General features: G+C 40.0%; 2 protein-coding genes across 3 annotated transcripts; one reads left to right on the top strand and one right to left on the bottom strand.

Annotated features, from left to right (window-relative positions):
* Positions 1 to 889: 889 nt before the first annotated feature.
* On the top strand, positions 890 to 12674 carry LOC5522004. Of its 2 annotated transcripts, none has more exons than XM_048733264.1 (19): positions 890 to 1189; positions 1907 to 3038; positions 3430 to 3489; positions 3556 to 3611; positions 3837 to 3925; positions 4806 to 4882; positions 6164 to 7496; positions 7572 to 8469; positions 8611 to 8696; positions 8793 to 8826; positions 8918 to 9052; positions 9468 to 9523; positions 9702 to 9814; positions 10244 to 10368; positions 10788 to 10954; positions 11126 to 11193; positions 11372 to 11463; positions 11914 to 12034; positions 12317 to 12674. In XM_048733264.1, the coding sequence occupies exons 1-19, from the start codon at positions 1030 to 1032 to the stop codon at positions 12360 to 12362; spliced, it is 4848 nt and encodes a 1615-aa protein (XP_048589221.1). In that variant the 5' UTR covers positions 890 to 1029; the 3' UTR covers positions 12363 to 12674. The 2 variants fall into 2 exon arrangements, with proteins under 2 accessions (XP_048589221.1, XP_048589222.1); XM_048733265.1 differs by having other exon boundaries at positions 6164 to 7493.
* On the bottom strand, positions 12666 to 17866 carry LOC5521902 (putative fibroblast growth factor 1). The gene is made up of 4 exons (XM_032367336.2): positions 17686 to 17866; positions 14960 to 15274; positions 13784 to 13890; positions 12666 to 13472 (listed from the first exon to the last, which is right to left on the bottom strand). The coding sequence occupies exons 2-4, from the start codon at positions 15267 to 15269 to the stop codon at positions 13296 to 13298; spliced, it is 594 nt and encodes a 197-aa protein (XP_032223227.1). The 5' UTR covers positions 15270 to 15274; positions 17686 to 17866; the 3' UTR covers positions 12666 to 13295.
* Positions 17867 to 18658: the final 792 nt, after the last annotated feature.

Below are 18658 nucleotides of genomic sequence, written 5' to 3' on the forward strand. Positions count from 1 at the left end.
AGGGTTATTTTCTTGATCCATGAACAGCCTTTTTTTGTTTATCATGAATTGTGAAAAGGACAAATTGAATACCGTGATTGCTACCTTCGTCATGATTTGTGGATGGAGAGATTTGATCATCATGAATCGTACGATCTATGCTCTTTAAAATCATGATCTGTGCTACATGATTTCTAAGTAAAGATTGATCCTTGTCGTCAGTTTATGGTGAAACGTGATTTCCAAGTTTTTTGAAACTCGTGAAACGTGCAGGGACTCCCCTTACCGCCCCTGTGCATATGTTAATAAGTTTTGGGGGCGTCATTTTACAACACCAGGAATTTTCATTAATATTCCATCCAGAAATCTTTGAAATTTTCAAGTTTGTGCAGGAGCCCGTAACTTGGAGTAAAAACTTACAGAGAGAGCCCACTGACTGTAAAATAAGCCATCTTGAACAAGCGCCCGCCATTTCTCAAATATTACATTTTCCGTGACTGTCAACCTCTGAAAATCTCAAGGCTTGAGGACTTTTTGGGGGGAGGGGCGGGGTATATTCACTTTTTTGGTGGATTAAACCTTGCAGGCGTTGGCCGTATAGAGCTCTCACGAACAAATCCACTTATAGATCTCACAAGGGTGTTAGATAAATTATGCTACGCAAGGGAATTATTGTTTCATATATTTTAATAGAAAATTGGCAAAATGACGATTTTCAATAGAATATTTTTTCAGAAGTGATAAAAATTGCTAAAAAGCGGGAGATTTGGTGCTCAACGCGGGAGAGCGTGAGAAGGGGCTCAAAATCGCCTAATGCGTTGACATGTATGCATTTTCACAAGGCAGAGGAAGGAGGGCTATGCAAACCAAGCTCCTTGTCCCTGAGTTACCTGTGGATAACTCCCATTGGGCCCCCTGTGGTTTGTTTATTCAGAGGCGAACGGAAGTGACACTCGTGTGCTCTTCCCAACCGCCATTGCTGAATTATCCTTTCATTGGGCCTATTTCTTGGGCATCCCTAAATCGAAGTACTTCTCTACTTGTAGCACAATGTCCGTATCAAATTCCTATCAGTCATCCACGATCTCTAACCCCGCTAAACTCGACCAAAAGGGTCGTCTTGTTGCTTTAGCGCAACTCCAAGAGATGTTCCGCCATTCGCTTGAACCTGAAGTTGTTCATCTTATTCTCACAGAGAACGACTATAATGGTAGGTTTCCTCGCTTAATAACACCTTTTGTGCTATTATTATGCGAGGAACGATAGCGATTTTAAGTGTTATGGTTAATGTTTTAGATCCTACTCAAACATATGTTGATCACCGCCGAGCTTGAGTGACACGTCGCTTTGCAAATGTTTTGAATTGGTGAACTTCTTATTCAGTTGATCATATGACCTAAATTAATTCTTGTTTATGTTTTGCGAGAAGTACCTTTGAAATAGCGTTTACTGATTCCCTTGTCGATTTGAGAGACATTCGACATCTACAGTATCAATCAATAATGTTACATAAGAGTGTGTACATAGTGTAGGGTGTAAACTCGGTGGAAAAGGGTGGAAGGACTGAGTATCTGCTGTCCTTTAGGGGTGTTCAAGGTGTTAGCTTGATGCAAAAATGCTCCCGGCAAAAAAGGTTAAGTCAAAGATAAATATAGCCAGATCTCCATGTTATCTATGTCACAGCCGTCCACTCACCCGCATTAGGCAGGTGTCACAAGATTTTGGACCTGATCACAAGCCTAATTTTGGTGGGAATGGTCATACATTTTCTGTATCCACCCTCTTTCTTCGTTTTTTCACATATCTACAGTATTTCACCCTATTTCACAAGATTTCTGCCCAAGTTGGGTTGACAGCTATGCGATTTCAAGAGGTTAGCAGGTACGGTATGTGAAAAAATAAAATAACCCCTAGTGTTTACTTGCAGTGGATAGTGCTCTTGACACCTTGTTTACACTGTCACAAGCAACACCTGGCAACAAGGCGTCATCCCCAAGAGGAACTAAAATGAATAAATTAGATGACTACACTGATTCTGTCTGCTTGAGAGGAAATTCAAGGCCTTTGTCAAAACCTATTCATCAAGAGCATGCTATTGGTAGAAGTGCCATACAAGTGCAGTCTGATGGAGCAAAGCAGAGGCCATTCAGTGGGGACAGTACCTTTTATAAGAAAGGGATTGAGTCAGGAAAATCAATAGATGGAATGAGTGGCCATATTAATCCAAAGAGAACTGGTTCTGATATAGCATTGATAGAACATATAAATGCTGAAATTGAATTATCAGACCTAGAGAAAAATGAACGTGATTCAGCAAGCTTGGCTTTGTCTTTAGTAACCCAAACAGAGGCTGTTATACCCAATTGTGAGGTAGATATGGAAAGAAAGGGATTTAATAACCTGTTGATACAACCTCAGAAAAATGATAAGGGTGATATACAGAAAGTGGATAATCTCAATGTAACCATTGAAGCACCTGTTACAAGTCGTGAGCTACATACCACTACAAAAGTCACCAAAACCACTGTTAAAACTGTCTCTGGTCACTTGGCCAATATTCAAGGATCAGCTAATCAACTACCACCATGGCCAGATTCTCAACAATATCCACAGCTTGGCCCTAACTTACCAGTGCCTGCAGTAAATCGCTTAGCCAATTCTGTATCTCAAAGACAGTTTTTTCCCCAACCATATATGGACCCTGTAATCTTTAACCAGGCAGGAAACATACCAAGGCCGTGGCCTGGTCTTCCTGGCCCTAGCACAGGACGGTCTGCTGGGCCTTTAGATTTTAATATAAGACCACGTTTGCCACCCCCACAGTTGGGGCAATTTTGGGGTAGGGGGGTATTTATACCTAGGGGAGCTGCTTGTGGGTGGGCTGGTAACCAGGGTCCTTCTATGGGTGGGGCAAGACCAAGATGGCAGTCAGGCCAAGTGTTCCAGCCATACCCTAGTTACCATGGAAATCCTGGACAACATTCTCAGAATCCAAATCACAGCAAACTGTTGATTTTAATGAGGGGGCTTCCAGGTAGCGGCAAGACCTCTTTGGCTAAGTAAGTCTATTAGTTATAGTCTTTTGTTCCCTGATGCACATCATTCACCAGTTACCTAACTGGGGCCTATTGCCAAGGTTTTGTTCCCTTGGCTATTTGGCAAACTATTTCCCCCTGATAATGGGCCTGTTAATAATACCATTTATTAATAAGGCAGATCGTTCGTCATATGCATTGATGTTTTCAAGTTTTACTAACTAAAGTTTTACTAACTGCCTTATTTCCCTTTGTATTGAAATTCCTAGGAAATTTTTGGCCTGTTTCTATCTGACCTTTTTATAAATGTTTACCTTGACAACTGTAACCACAAAAACCATGACACAAAATTGGAACAAAACAAACCTCCACAAATGGATTTTATTCCCAGCAAATGTTTTTGTCTTTACTGCAGGCAACTACGAGCTAATGGTGTTATATACTCAACTGATGACTTCTTTGTCAATAATGGGAAGTAAGTAAGATTGTTTTGGCTTTCTGGTGTTTTATATACTTTTTGACATTTGCTGTTCTGTTCCAGCTATGAGTTTGACTTGATGAAGCTCAGTGATGCCCATGAATGGAACAAGAAAAGAGGTGATTAAGATCTGAATAATGATGTTTGTGCTGAAGATGATCATTGTGATTATAATTAATAGTTTTTTTCTACATAAGTTAATGTTGAAAAGTATGGAAATCCTAATGGACACTACATTAAAATGATTATTATTATTATTTAGAGGGGGTGAAATAACGTTGATGATGATTATATGGTGATTATTATTATGATATTTATGGTATTTTTTCCCAATACTGTTTCAGCTTTGAAAGCCATGGAGGAAGGCATTTCTCCTGTGATCATTGATAACACTAACACTCAGTCCTGGGAAATGAGACCATATGTGCTTATGGTAAGGATTATTTACTCTCAATTTGGATATCATCACCTTTTGTGTATAATTCCAGAAAGGTCCGTTCCCCCATGGAGGGAATTTTGTTAGGGTATGGTATAGGTTTCCATTCCACAGATATCAGGCCCGTAGCCAGGGGGGATTGGGGGTTTGAAAGAACCCTCCCTTTGACTGGAAGGTCCGCTCTGATGAAGCACTGTGAGCTAGGGCAAGCTACCCCCCCCCCCCCCCCCCCGCTCAAAATCCTGGCTACGGGCCTGGATATTCATTTGCTAAAATGTCCAGTTAAAAAAATAAAACTAAGCATAATTTGAAATAAGCTCTACAAGCAATAGTCAATTCCCATTTTCCATCAGACTTTTTCCCCTGCATTTCCAATTACAAAGTGCCACATTTTTATATTCAGCGACCTTTCAGTCCTGAGATTAATATTTTTTCTATGTGTTTCTATCTAATTCATCCATTAGTAATATCAAACTGTTGAAGGCTTGCTTAAGTCCTGAGATTAATATTTTTTCTATGTGTTTTTATCTAATTCATCCATTAGTAATATCAAACTGTTGAAGGCTTGCTTAAGTTCGATTTTTTTCTAGAATAAATAAGGAAAATAACTGTTAGACCACTGGGAAATGGATGCAAAGCATGCAGGGGGTGGGGATTGAATTTTTTTCTTGAATTACACATTCCATCCATGTATAAAAAAGTTTATTATCACCTCACTCAGAATCATTCTTAATTGATAGCCAGAATGCACATTATTTGAGTATCACAATGAGTACCACTGTGTAGTCTTTACCCTGGCCTGGTGTTGCTGTCTTCAAAACTTGTCATCATGTGACCTGTTCTTGTTATATGCATGACATTGTTTTTTTTCGTACAGGCTCAAAGACTAGGCTATAAAGTGATTATAAGAGAACCCAGTACACACTGGAAATGGAAACCTAAACAGTTATTTAAGTAAGTTTATAAGAGATATACCACATGACCTATTATGCATTATTCTCCACTTTTGTTTGGTTTCAGTGATGGATAATTATTTTCAATTTTGTTTGATTTATGAACATGTAAATCCCAAATGATAAACAACACATTAATGCACAAGATTTATACACCAATTAAAAAAATGTGGCAAGTGCAAATAAATAGCTATTTGGCTTCATTTTATAAATAGGTGTATACTTTTTTTACCCTGCTAGCAGAGATTTTTCCTGTTTGTTTCTATCAGTTCACTTATCCGTGTCGTGAGTCTGTTCTTTCTTGGTCTCGTTCGAGGTCACAAACAAACGAAAACGCAAAAGAACAGACTTGCGACACGGATAAGTGAACTGATAGAAACAAACAGGAAGAAAGCTCTGCTAGCAGGGTAACTTTTTTTAAATACAAATGCATTTTTGTGTCATTACTTATGATGTATTCTTTCAGTGTAACATTTGGAAAAATATCTGCATGGTAAACTAAGATCTTTACATGGAACCTGTGAACTCCAGATTAATGTTGTTTCAAACCATGCATCTTTCCAAACATTATATCAGGGGGTGGATTTCTCATGTAAGAATATGAAATTGGCTTTGTTTTTATTGCATGACAAGGGGAGTCCGGGAAAAATTGTCAAGGGCTGTGAACAGATGGTTCTTTTAGATAGTTAATTTTATTTTTACAACAACAAAAAAAGGTGTTGTTTCTAGTCAGTTATGTTTCTTTATTGCTTTATTTTCACTCCATTAGTGATTAATAATTGTTCAAAGCTGCCGAAATTAAAAGCAATGCATCAATGAAGATGACCAATGTAGACACAGTAATGATTATATTTTTAACCAATCTTTATACTAATGTGTTTGTGTTTATTTATTCCTATCGCAGCCATAGGACTGAATTACAGGAACAATTACAAAACATTTAAATACTTGAGAGAAAGTCACTGAGCCTCTTGGTTCTTGACGGTGCAACACGTCGGGTTACATTCGATCGCAGGCTGTACGTTTGCGCTACTGTTATAGTCCTGGACAATATAAGTTTATGTGACAGAATACCCCTTCAGCATTGCTGATATCAATAGGGATTCTGGTTGTTAAATGATATTTTCAAATCCATAAAAAAATTTAAGTTATAGAAAATAAAAACGACAAAAATATATCAAAATATATAAAAAAATATACCCAATATCAGAAGATATATTTCTGATTAACAGTAACAAATTAGGAATTAGCTGATTTCAACAATTTTTATTTTATTTTGCAGAAACAATACTCATGGGGTTGGTTTGGATAAAATTAAGTCAATGTTAGAGAGATATGAACACAATATGACTATAGAAAAAATATTAAATGAGGAACAAGAGAAAATGTCTGTGAGTCCTAAAGCAACCACGAAAGAAAACAATGGTCATAATGCAAATGCTGGTATGGAAACTGATAAGAACACCACAACTAAAAAAGGTCAGACTGACACTTTAACAAGAGAACAAAGTCAACAAGAACAGACACAGAAGCAGACAGACAGCAAAAGCAAGCCTTTAAACATGTCTAGAAGGGATCTTCAAAGACAAATAAGTCCTCGTTCAAATTATCAAACCCACATGGATGGTAAAAATACAAAGACAAAAAGCCCTATTGCCAAGCAATATCCAAGAAAAGCGGCGAATACAAGCATAGCTGTTATCAATGAGAGGGAAATGTCACACGGCAGCCGCTCTCCTGTGGAAGAGCTGGAAAAGTTAATGCAGGCTTATAGTCAACACAAGACGCCTGAGATGTACGAGAAAAAGAGTACTGACAAGAATAAGAATCAGCCAAAACCACAGCGAGTTCAAAGGGAAAGGAGACGGTTAGCTGGTGGTGGGGAAACAGGGAGAGATGGAAGTTTCACCGTTAAGCATCCAGTGATCAACGAAAGACAAGATAAAGAGGACGACACCAAGCGTTCCGACAGTGAGAGTGGAGTTTGTTCTGGAGCTCTGAGCAGTGGAGACAATGATGGAGACAACGAGTCCAGCCCGAGACCAAAAGGACAGCGTCTTAGAAAGAAAAGGCTTTCCAAGGAACGGCGTAAAAGCGTAGACATGGAACCTCATAAAAGCAGTGCATCTGCTGGGGTTCCTTCACCTTCATCAGACTTCAAGGAAAGGATTACGAAAGTGGATGACCTCCCATATGACTCCACAAGTGCGTCCGAGCTAGAGGACTTTACTAACTTGAGCGATAAGAAACAGCTGAGACAAGATTTCTTCAAGAGCCCTGGCGATCAGTCTAGAGTAGAAGAATGTGAAGACACAGGCTGCTTGGATAATCTGATAATGAAGCAAGATGCGGACGCACTTGACCTTGCTTACCTTCCGTGTAATGCAAGAGAGGACGTAACAATCTGTTCTGACAGTGTGGTGGTCAAGCGCGGCGGGGACACCTTTGCCAACACTAGCATTCCATTTAAAGTAGAAGATGATACAGGCTGTTCCGATGATGTGATAATCGAGTCAAATGGAAACGTATCCCCAGATGTGTTGGTTGAGGAAGATGGTTCATCTGCGGAACGTCATGATGATGATGTTAATGATGATGATGATGATGATGATGCTGCTGCTGCTGCTGCTGCTGCTGAAAATGATGATGCTGCTGAAAATGATGATGATGGTGGTGCTGCTGAAAATGAGGATGATGATGATGATGCTTGCGAGCCTGTTACAGGGCAAAATGAGACTTCTGACTGTGGAGAAGACGACTATGATTCTGACGTCAGTGGAAACAGTGGGAATGAGTCAAACGAGGATGTTTTATGCCCTGAGAAGGCTTTACACCTTTCCGCTACACATGGCCATTATTACGCAGCCTCACCTGAAGAACAAAAAACGCTGTCAACCTCAGACTCTGACTCATGCTTAGGGACAGAAAGTGGTTCTGCAGGAATGCGAATTACCCGAGTTGATTACAGCGCGGGGCTTGTGTCTTACGGAGACAGTTTCAACAATGCTGACTCAGAGTCTGATGAGATACTCCAAGAGAAGTGCAAAGCACGATATCCCATCGAGGGCGTCGCGCAAATCAGAGCAGAATCTTTAGCTAAAGAGGCCGAGGCTTTGCAAAAGAGTGAATCACCCGAGGTTGAATCGCAGGTCACAGGACTTGAATTTCTTGAAACCTGCTTTACAAATCTTCATGGAGACACTATTAAAAAGACCCTTGCTTTGTGCGATGGTGATGTCAACAGAGCAGTTCAAGAATTACTCAAAAGCGATGTTAATTTACTCTCCAATCCTGGCGCCGAATCACTTGATGACGCCTCAAACACCTCAGATAATGTGAAAGACTTCTCCTATCATGACAGTTGTGTCCCGGGGTTTCCTGATAGCAGTCCGATTCTCGGGCCACAAGTGCTGCCAACTTCCGTACTACAGATCCCTAACAAGTTAGGCCAGGGAGATGCAGTGCTTGTTGAAGATGAGAAGCCTCCAGAAAGGGGTGACCAAGAGACATTTCAAATGACGTTGGAACCTGCTGTGGCATTTCATCTCGTCGAGATGTTTGGCAGGATGTCAGGGCTTGACTTAGAGGGTGAGTCAGGGTTTGGCCTTCCCTACGGCCAATTAGGATCCTAAAGTAGCAACAAGACTGATCATACAAATATACGCACCGGACAGGTTCATTGAACAAGTTGCTTGACTTGTTCCCTTTTTAATTTTTTTTTTACCTTAGGCAACTTGGACAAGGAAGATATGATTGTTGATGTTGATGCCAAGTTTGCCAATCTTCTGTACAATCAATGGAAGAAAAGCGTGCAGGTAATCATGATTAATGTAATCAGTAATATAGTTAACTAAGTGTGAAAGTTTAAGTAAAGTCTCAGTATCAATTTTTTTTTATTCATGTGTATTCAGGAAAGGAAAGGGATCGTATCTCGAAAGAATAAAGGTAAATAAAAATGTTCATTTTTTATCAAACTTTTATTCCATTTGAATAAAAAAACTCATAGGTCGTAATACTTTTTTTTTTACGTTCATAGGCACTACTCCATCACGTGGTTCACCCTCTAGGCATCACAGTCGCTCCCCAAGGGCGCGGCCTAGCCGAAAAGTGCCGCTCCAACTGCATTCCCCATCCGTTTTGGCTCGCGGAGCACATTGCAAACCTGTGACTAGTGAGTTACTGTGGGAGTTTTAAAGGGGCAAAATCCTCCATCACAGGATACATTGCTGTGTTGATGTTTTTATCATTAAAAAATGTAATTTTTTTAGACTGTCCAATAAATTTACCACCAGGAAGTAAATGTTAGGAGTATCGCTCCTAAGATATAGCTACTTATATATATTTTTTTGCTTAAACCCCCGCCCTTTTCAAAATTGACCGCCAAAGCAGCGGCTACTTTAATGATTGTGAGAGGTTACTATATTTTATCGTTCTCTCTATCCTGTGGACTCCATTTATCTTTTTTGGAGCGAATCTATGTAGCAAGTCCAGCCTCCTGTCAAATGCCTTTCACTGTGACCTCGAGTCCTCGAGCCAACCCTCATCTGCCATTTGTTTAGGTAATGAAAATCTTTTCTGCTTTTCAGACCTGAGAGAGATTATGGATGAACAGATGGCGCTTGAGCAGAGCCGAAATGACCAGGTGAGTAGAAGTGAAATTTAAAAGAAACTGAAGTCCCTCAACTATAACCTTAACTCGACTCCGTATCTTGATGCAATCCATGCTAATTACTTTATTGGGTCTTCAATGAAAATCACAATTGATAGTGCTAGCCCCATGTTAGATCTCTTGCCAAGGAAATTTTCCCTGTGTGTTTCAGGATCTGCGCGATTCTGACGTTAACATGGCAGTGGTTCTCAAACGACAAAAGCTGCACGCCATGTTTCCAGGAGTCGACCCTCAGGCATTGGAAGAACTTTTTCAAGCAAACAAGTAAATTGACCTAACCCTATTATTATTTCAACCACGAATTTATCCAGAATTACAGGCATAGGCTAAATTGCTCTAAATTTACTGCCACGTCGCACTCCTGCCTGATGTCTATAAAAATAGATATTACCTAATTTACAATTACAACGAGGCTGTTTTGGGGAAAGCCTTGCTGGCATTATTTGGAATTGTAGGCAGAGACTTACAAGTTTTCTATGGGGTCCAGATTGCCATACACGCCACACTGTGCTGCTACGCAGATGACATGAATGAGAAAAGTGTTATTGTGATGACCCTATGGGTGAGCGACCAAGTACACAGCCTAAAGATGGACTCCGCCTTCTACCTTTTTAACGTATTAAAATAGGCGTCCGGTACCGTCTTCGTGGATCTAAATCACCCTGATGTTTTAACTATGGCGCTGTTTTTCAGGTACGAGCTGGCGCCCACGGTGGTCATGGTGCAGACTTCCTGTAACCTTCAGCCGCGCCCTATCCCTGTGGTCGACCCGGAGGAGGGTTCCGTTCAAGAGGACTGGAGCTGGCTCTGCGCTGATGGTGAGTCCTCACAAGAAACCCAAGAAAGTAGTCTTTTTACTTTCAAACGCAAGCAACAAGTAGTCGAGTAGTCGTTGTTGGAGAGTTTCTGTTGTCTGTTGCAATTTTTTAAGTAAAGAAATAAAGCGACGATAAGTTATGATGTTTTTCTGGTGTGTTGATTATAGAGCACTGTCATGTGGTTATGTTAGTGTAATGAGCGACGATGATGAAAATAACAAAAAAAAAATTGACACTGAACATGATAGTGATGGATATGATGATGGTAAAGCCGATAAAAGGACGATGTGAAAAAACACTAGCAATAAACCACAAATGATGATTTGATGAGAAGTGAATATGGTGATTGTGCAGATGCTGGTGGTGATGATAATCCATAAATCCCGCAAGTGAAAATTGGATGTTTTTTTTATTAACAGAAGACCCTCGTGGGCGCGATAGATACCAGGCGACCGAGGAGTCGGAGTATGCGGACTTCCGCGCGGAAGCCGCCATCCACTACCAGCTACGCGACGAGTGCTTTAAGAAAGCGGCCCTGGCATTCTCCAAGAAGCAGGGCCAACTGGCGCAGTTCTACGCGTCACAGGTTAGTCTGAGATGTTCTAGTGCTCGAAGCACCAGAAGCCGTCTTTGTCTTGTGTTAAAATTTAGAGTCTCAAAAATAACTGTAAATCTGAATATTGTGATCCGAATATTTTATGAGATTTCTGTTTATATTTAAACCAATGTCATAACAATTACGTGGTATATGTTTCAGGGTCGTATTCATAGCGAAAAGATCAAGCAAGCAAACGACCGGGCCGCTGCCCGGATACTGGAATACACGTAAGGATGATGGAATACCCGTGCTTTTGCTTTTCTCTTGTCTTGGCAGTATTTCTGTGTGTTTTAATACTGACGATTTAAGCCGCAACTCATATGTAAACTGTATTTGATCATGTCCTACTAGACTGATTTGCGCTATACAAGTACTAAATTTTCCAAACATTTATTTTACTAACAGGAATACAGGCCATGATAAGTACAGTCTGGACCTTCACGGCTTGCACGTGACGGAGGCTTTGCGCGCCTTGAGTGAAAGACTTACCCACCAAGGTAAGCACGTGATCGTAATATGATTAGCACGTGGTTAACATATGACTAAAATGTCACTGAGGCTTTGCGGCAAGGTAAACACGTGATCTTGTTATTATTCGCACCGTGTTAAAACTCGTTACTGGGGCTTATGGCGCCTTCAGCGAGAGGCTTACCAGCAAGGTTAACACGTGATTTGATTGGTTTCACACGTGACCAAATGATCACACTTGACTGGGGCATCTCGCCTTGGCGCTTTAGGGTTTGGTGTTACAGCATTCTCACCCCATAGTGTTCCCTGGCTATCAGAGAATAGTCAGGATACTCAGGATTTGTGTTAAGATGGCTTGCTACCGCTTGCCAACCGTTCGTTGTGCCTTTGGGTGGTGTGGTTTTGACGCCGTCAGTTCTTCTTTTTTACGCTATTCGTATTTTGCTATCCCTTATTTTCTTCCCGTTTATTCGTCGCAGAATCCTCTAAGAACCGTCCACGTTACATATCGGTGGTAACGGGTCGTGGGAATCATAGCAGAGGGGGCAAGGCGAAGATCAAGCCGGCTGTGCTTGAGTACCTCAGACAGCATGACTACAGGTGAGGAGGGATGTTTGCGCTGGGCATTTTGTCCACGTTGAGACGCAAAGAGAAATCGACTGACAGTGCTGAGTGGCGTTTTTAGGATTTAGTTTGTTCTGGCGTACATTCTGCGCATTGCTAGTAAAATGTCGCTATTTTGAAGCAAGAGAGCTGGTTGCTTGAACAGAGTAGTATTGGAACTATTTCGTTGTTTGTCTATGCTGTGAATTCGAGTTAAAGTAAGTGTAGAATTTTCGCGCGCTTTTGTCTCTCATTGATCACTGTTTGTATTCGTCGTAGACACGAGCAGCTGCATCCTGGCCTGGTACGAGTCTACCTCAAGTGAACAAAACCGCTGATCAGCCGAAGCAGATGAGTGTATTAGCAATAAATTCTTCAGGACACAAGATTAATAGTACCCTTGAGAAACAACTAATATATCTCTAAAATAATAGATACCGAATTGTACAAAATAATTGAAATCACTTTTATCATACTCTGTTGCTATCGTATTTATTTTCTTTTTTTCTTTTATTACAGAACAGTATCCCCTATTATGTGAAATCCGTTAGGAAATTATGCATAATTCCAAGAGAATCTTTGTACCCATAATTTCTTGAAGTCGTATTTATTAAACATTACACGGTGATGGCTCGTATTTTCTGCGTTTTAATTCAATTATTTTAAGGGTGATTCTGTAGAATCATATCTAATACACTCCAGTAATTCTATAAACATTTTAGTAGTGTTGTAGCGATAACTATGTGATCATTTGGACTCATGTTTTTCTCTAAACGGGCGAGTTTATATGTTAAAAAGTTCTGCTCTCAATAACTAAATACTTTTGACATACTTATTATATGACTACGCATCTACAGCTACGTAAATTGGCGATCTGCTACCATACTTTATACATACAATTTTACTTTAGATTCTCTTTCTGTGCGATTCCACCGTAATGGTATATAATCTGCCTCTCGCCCCTTTCATAATATTATTTACAAGTTAAATAGGGCATTCGATGAACGAAAAACTTTTAAAAAGCTGTTGTTGATGGAGTTTTGCTATTTTGGCAATTACTAGATGATCTATAACCAGGCTCGTTGACCCAAGAATTTCCAAACTCCTGCATTTTAATTAGCCGTTTTGCAGGCAACCTAATATTGTCCAATAATGAATGCTTGTCAGGACAATACCGAACTGCGTCCTGGAACGCTTGCGCGCGCGTGGATTACCACGGGGCTCTGCTGACTCTGTGTCTACGTCTTTTGGAAATCCGCTAAATTTCTAAGAAATGGGCTGTGTGTTTTCCGGGTTTGACTTTGAAGCCCAGCCTCGGATGGTGGTTTCTCTTGAAGCCGATGTACATATCGCAATATTTGTAGCTTTCGTATGTGAACCAGCCATGGGACGGAGAGTCCTTCTTTCTGAACACATTTTCCTCAGTGCGATTTCTCTGTTATGATAAATAAACATCATGAGACAATGTTGTTTTATAATCCTTAGAAAACATTAATACTGTAAAATTTGTGACAAAGGCTCCTAATTTCAGTAATTTTCGAGAAGAGACGAGAGCCCAGCCAGCCTTAAGGCCATATTTAAGATTTATTTTAGATAATTTTTTCTTTAATTTGACCAGTTAGATAAGGTAGATGCTGGTTCAGTCTGCTGCTATGACAAAAAAAAGTTTATAGTTCTGCTTTCATGCCTTTTTCAAATTATTTTTATTTTTTGTCTTTGATTGAGAGAGGTATATTAATTCCTTACCGTTGTGTATAGTCTTCCTCTACTGTCCATGGACAAATATAGGTTTGTTGCGATTGCCTTCGCGCGGAAAAGTCCATTCAGGCCCGCCGTCTCGATTTTCATTAGGGCTAGAATTAGAATAAGAAATACATGAGTGCCTTATTTAATAAGCAGTGAACTTTCAGACAGCTAAATGAATCAATGCTAAATTTGTGAATTGTAAACATCGCAACTTATAATATTCGGACAAAGAGAATGTGAACTACCCCTAGCTCCCCAAGAGGTGGAGTTACAGGTTGTGGTTTTGTTATTTGCATAACACCTCGTTAAGAACAAGTTAACACACTTTTACCGCACTTGCTTTCTACTTCGTTAAGCCTATTCAACCACTTTGTCCACAGAAATGTGTACGTGCTGGGACTCTGCGTTGGGTGCAAAACGGAAAAAAACAAAAAGAATCGAGTTTCTAGTTTATCAAAACGCCAGATGAACAAGTCTTTGACGTAATTTCTGGTAACGAAGTCGAAAATTATTGAGCAATCCTTTGTCAAAGGCGTGACAAGAGGATGGAACTTCTACTATTTTAGTTGGTTTACGAAATGACTACGCTTTGTTCAGTTCAAAGTAATCGCGTTTGCTGATCCGTTGAGTAGCTTTTATTGTCGTTTTAAGGCGCTTTGGGAATAGCACGAGATGGCAGTGATTATTCTTTGTACAAACACCAGGGTTTCCTTTCGTAAACTGATTTTAGCTTAAGCAGCTTAAACCTTCATAGAAACAAGACGTGTGTCATCTCCAAAGTGCCTAAGTCGAGATGAAGATATGACAGTCTCTGAATCTCCTGATCCTTCGATAAAACGAACTAAAAAAACATACTTGTCGGATTCTTTCGATTCTTTTGTATCCTGCTCGCAAACATAAAACCGATTTGGCCACTAGTAAAGTCTTATCCGTTGGAAGTTGTCATGTTTTAGTACTTTCTAGGATTAAGTTCTAGTTCAATAACAACACCCAGAACGATTTACGTTTGGTTGTGCGCAACACGCTAAGCGAATGTCAAAAAAACTTCCGAAACTCGGCCTCCACCACATCAGATTTACATGCCCCACGCACGGAAACGAATGCCCTTCAGTGAGATTTTTAAAGTTCGATTCGGTTTCTAATATAGAAATATGTAGAAGTAGTGTAAAATCTCACCATATCTGCTGTAGATATCCGTTGTTCCCCTGACAGCACCTTTCCTGTCAATCATAATGACGAATTTATGCTCTGAGTAAAGCCTGCGCACTGCGTAGAAAGATGATGGCGGTAGAATTTTTTCTTTCCGTTTCGGACACGGTTTGCGTTTCTCTTGTGCCGTCGGTAACTCAATCAGTGGTTCCGTCCTCGAGACGTCGGTAGTGGTTGTTTGCGTTGTCACCGGAGTCGTTGTTGTTGTCGGAAAGGCGGCGGTTAGCTGTGTTGCCGATAGCGCAGCGACAAGAAACGTTAGCATGGTGATCGTCATGTTGGCTGTGAAAAGGTAGACATCAAATGAGGCAGTGCGTTCCCTTGTTATATATCACGCAGGCTTTGGCAGCCAATATCAAGTGGCACGACCCTTCCGTTTTGGACTAAATTTCTATACAATAAGAGCTTGATAATTACCTTAATGTTTGTGTCTAAGTAAAGTGTGACTGTAAATCAGTAACGCTATGTGATTGCTGGCATTTGGATTACAAATCGCACTCCCTCTTTGTAAATGAAATTCTTATTTTTAGAGTTCCTGTAGAAAAGAATGGGCGTGAATTACCTTAGCACCCACTTCGTGTGTTTTCCTGCAATCAAGCGCGACTTTGCAGCTAAGTGTAAACGAGCGATGTTACACTTCGGCATTGTAACCGCGCTTTAAAAAGTTTCTGTTTCATTGAATGTGAAACAAGACTTACAAGTCCAACAATTAGCTCCATGAACAAAGTAGCTAAGATTGATTAATCTTTTTGTTAAGAAGCCTAAAGAACTACAGGGGACTAAGTAAAAACGCATTTTTCTTTATTCTTGTTCCGGTTGTTTTTAGGTTTTCTTTCATAGATTAACGACGCGTTGTGATAGTCGATTTCACCTCGACACGTTTGTGTGAACTGATGATACTTAGTCTTTCTCGAAATAAGCGAACCTCTTCTTAACTAGCTAATTGTAAAACAAACGCTTCTGGAATCAAGGCGGGGTTCAGTGATTATCTTATAATAATTTCGAATTCAGAAACGCGAACAAAAAGCACTGGACAATGACCTTATTTAAACAAAGAGGAATAATTATCACAAATATGAAAGGCGGAGAAAGAGTACTATTAGCTTGATGTGGTTATTTTTGTATCAGTCCAGTTAGACAACAAATGTGCATTTTAATCTGCAATTAGTATTGTTGCTCTTGATTATTTGGTATTCCAGGAACGTCGTTTTGATCGCTCTAACGCGAAAGACGTGTCGTTGGCACCGCCTTCTGTATCCGCAATGCGTCAATGCGTTTGTTTCACTCGTGTTGAACGTAATAGCGTTGGCGTATTTTTGAGAGTGAAAAAATTCTAATACACACCACACACACTCTCTCACACGTTCTGTTTTATGAACTTGGCCGTTGAATACCCCAAGGTGTGACATATGCACTCATCAGACTCAATTTTCGCTTGCACTACTCGCGCGTCAAGTTCTGTGGTAATTTAGTTGGCGTTTTTCAAACGCTGATATGATATTGACAAAATTACTCCTCAATCTACATGCGAACTTAAACATTCTATTCTTTCACTAAGAAAAAATATTTTTAATTTAATTCACGTTTTTTTAAATCCCAAAACATTTCGTACGTGACCTTTGGTGGAACACCTTGACTTGTTTGTATTTCACGCTTTTATAACAACAGACACCCTCTTGTGATGTAACAATTTATTTGCTCTTACATTGAAACCCGTGATATTACTGTCTTAAATGCCGGAAACTTTGTGAAGAGCATTTTAAGTTGTTTTTCCTCAAACGACAGTTTTTTGTCTTCCATAAGAGGGTCAACTGTGTAGATGAAATATAGCTATCTAGAAGTCATCAGAGTATGCGTATTTATAATAATCATACGAATTATATTCTTGCTTTTTTCCATATGTTAAAATGCTTTATATTCTTTTAAAGGTTTCTTTTCCCTAGCCTTGTCAAAATTTCAACTTATGTAAAACTTCTTATGATGTTTGTTTTTCTTTTCAACATTTTCAAGGTTTAAAACTGTTCCAAAAAAACTGGTTTAAAAGTAATTCTACAGTGCAAGTTAGAAAAAAATGGAATATACATTACATTTTGATTATGAGAGACTTTATCACAACCCAACAATAACCCTTGCCTACAGTGTCTGCCATACCATAGCCCTACCCGCAATACCCCTTCCGCCTCTATTAACGCCACAACCCACCCCTCGCCTACTGTACTCTACCCTCTAACTTACCCCTATACAACCTACACAACACCGCTAACACCCTACCTTTCTTCTTAGCCAACAGCAACCTACTCCAAGCCTACTGTCACCTATTGCCTCCCTACCCTCTGACATACCCCTTATCCAACATAGCGTAAAACCCTAAGCAAATAATACCCTCAGCTACATTTACCCCTCCCATGCCCCTACTTACTCCCTAAAATACTCTACAAAGATTATTCCTCTCCATCTCTTCCCTGCCTCAGATCAATGGCAACCGATAGCGCCCCTGTTAGCATTGTGTTAGATATGTCTATCTGGGCACTTCCTTTGTAAGGATGACCTTTAGCTGACTAGCTAGCGTGGAATTACCCCACGGGCCTATAAAGGGACATGATGTCGACATCTTTGTTGTATTTATCAGGTTTAACTTAATGTTTTGATTATACAGCCAGTCATGTGGTAGCATTAAGAGTTTATAACATTACCTGAGTTTCAATAGAATTGCTTTGTCTCAAGATTCTCTTTTTGTTTTCAACAATGCCAGAATGGGATATGACTGCAATTCTCCAGTGTGTTCAGCGATGGTATTTAGCACGTCTGCTCGCTCTTAGCGGTTTTATAATCGTTCGCTGCGTTGCGTGAATGTTGGTATTTTATCAAAAATACGCGGCTACTCCTTATAAACACATGTTTTCGTACGCAAAACTGCTACCTTTTTGAATGAGCTTCCGGTTCAGACTACCTTATTAGCCTCCTACAGCCAAACTCGTAATAGGGATTTCCAAATAGCATGGGATTTCCATATTTGCACGAGCACTGTACAATTCCACACTCGAGTCTTGCAAACCTCTCGCGCAAATGGCTTGTAGCACTGTCAAAAGCCTATTCAGCGTGCCAATCAAACAGAGATAATCGCTCTAAACTGACTTTAATTCGGGTGCGGGTACTTAGGGCCTTAATAGCGCGATTTCAGATAGTGTTGGGCTTGAACAGGCACGTTTCTCGAATGTTTGGCCTGTGAAAATTGCGCAAAATAATCCACGGTGTATTGCAGTACCTCTCTGTATGCTCACCCGATCAATTTCAATCCTTCCCTAACTGTGATGATACGATATTGGCGTTCATCGTTTGTTTTTGTTTGGCTTACAAGTCCAATGTCATGGTGTTTTTCTATTTAATGACTAAGTTTACTTCGCCTTGTTTAACAAAGGAGGCATGACTTTGAGATAACGGGAGAGATTTACATTCCGTTGCGCGCATTCTTTTTTTTTGCTCAGGTCAAAGTTTGCACGGATAATAATTTGGCGAAAAATTATCAGTCTTGATATCGTAGTAGAGAACGGAAATGTCGCTCGTGATTTGAGAGATGATGGCATACACGTGAAGTTTCATTTTTTGATTATTTTCTATATTATCGACTTATTATTACTACATTAGGTGTAAAATTGAAGGCTGCAT

This window comes from Nematostella vectensis, chromosome 10 (genome assembly GCF_932526225.1).
Source record: "Nematostella vectensis chromosome 10, jaNemVect1.1, whole genome shotgun sequence".
Taxonomy (NCBI): domain Eukaryota; kingdom Metazoa; phylum Cnidaria; class Anthozoa; order Actiniaria; family Edwardsiidae; genus Nematostella; species Nematostella vectensis.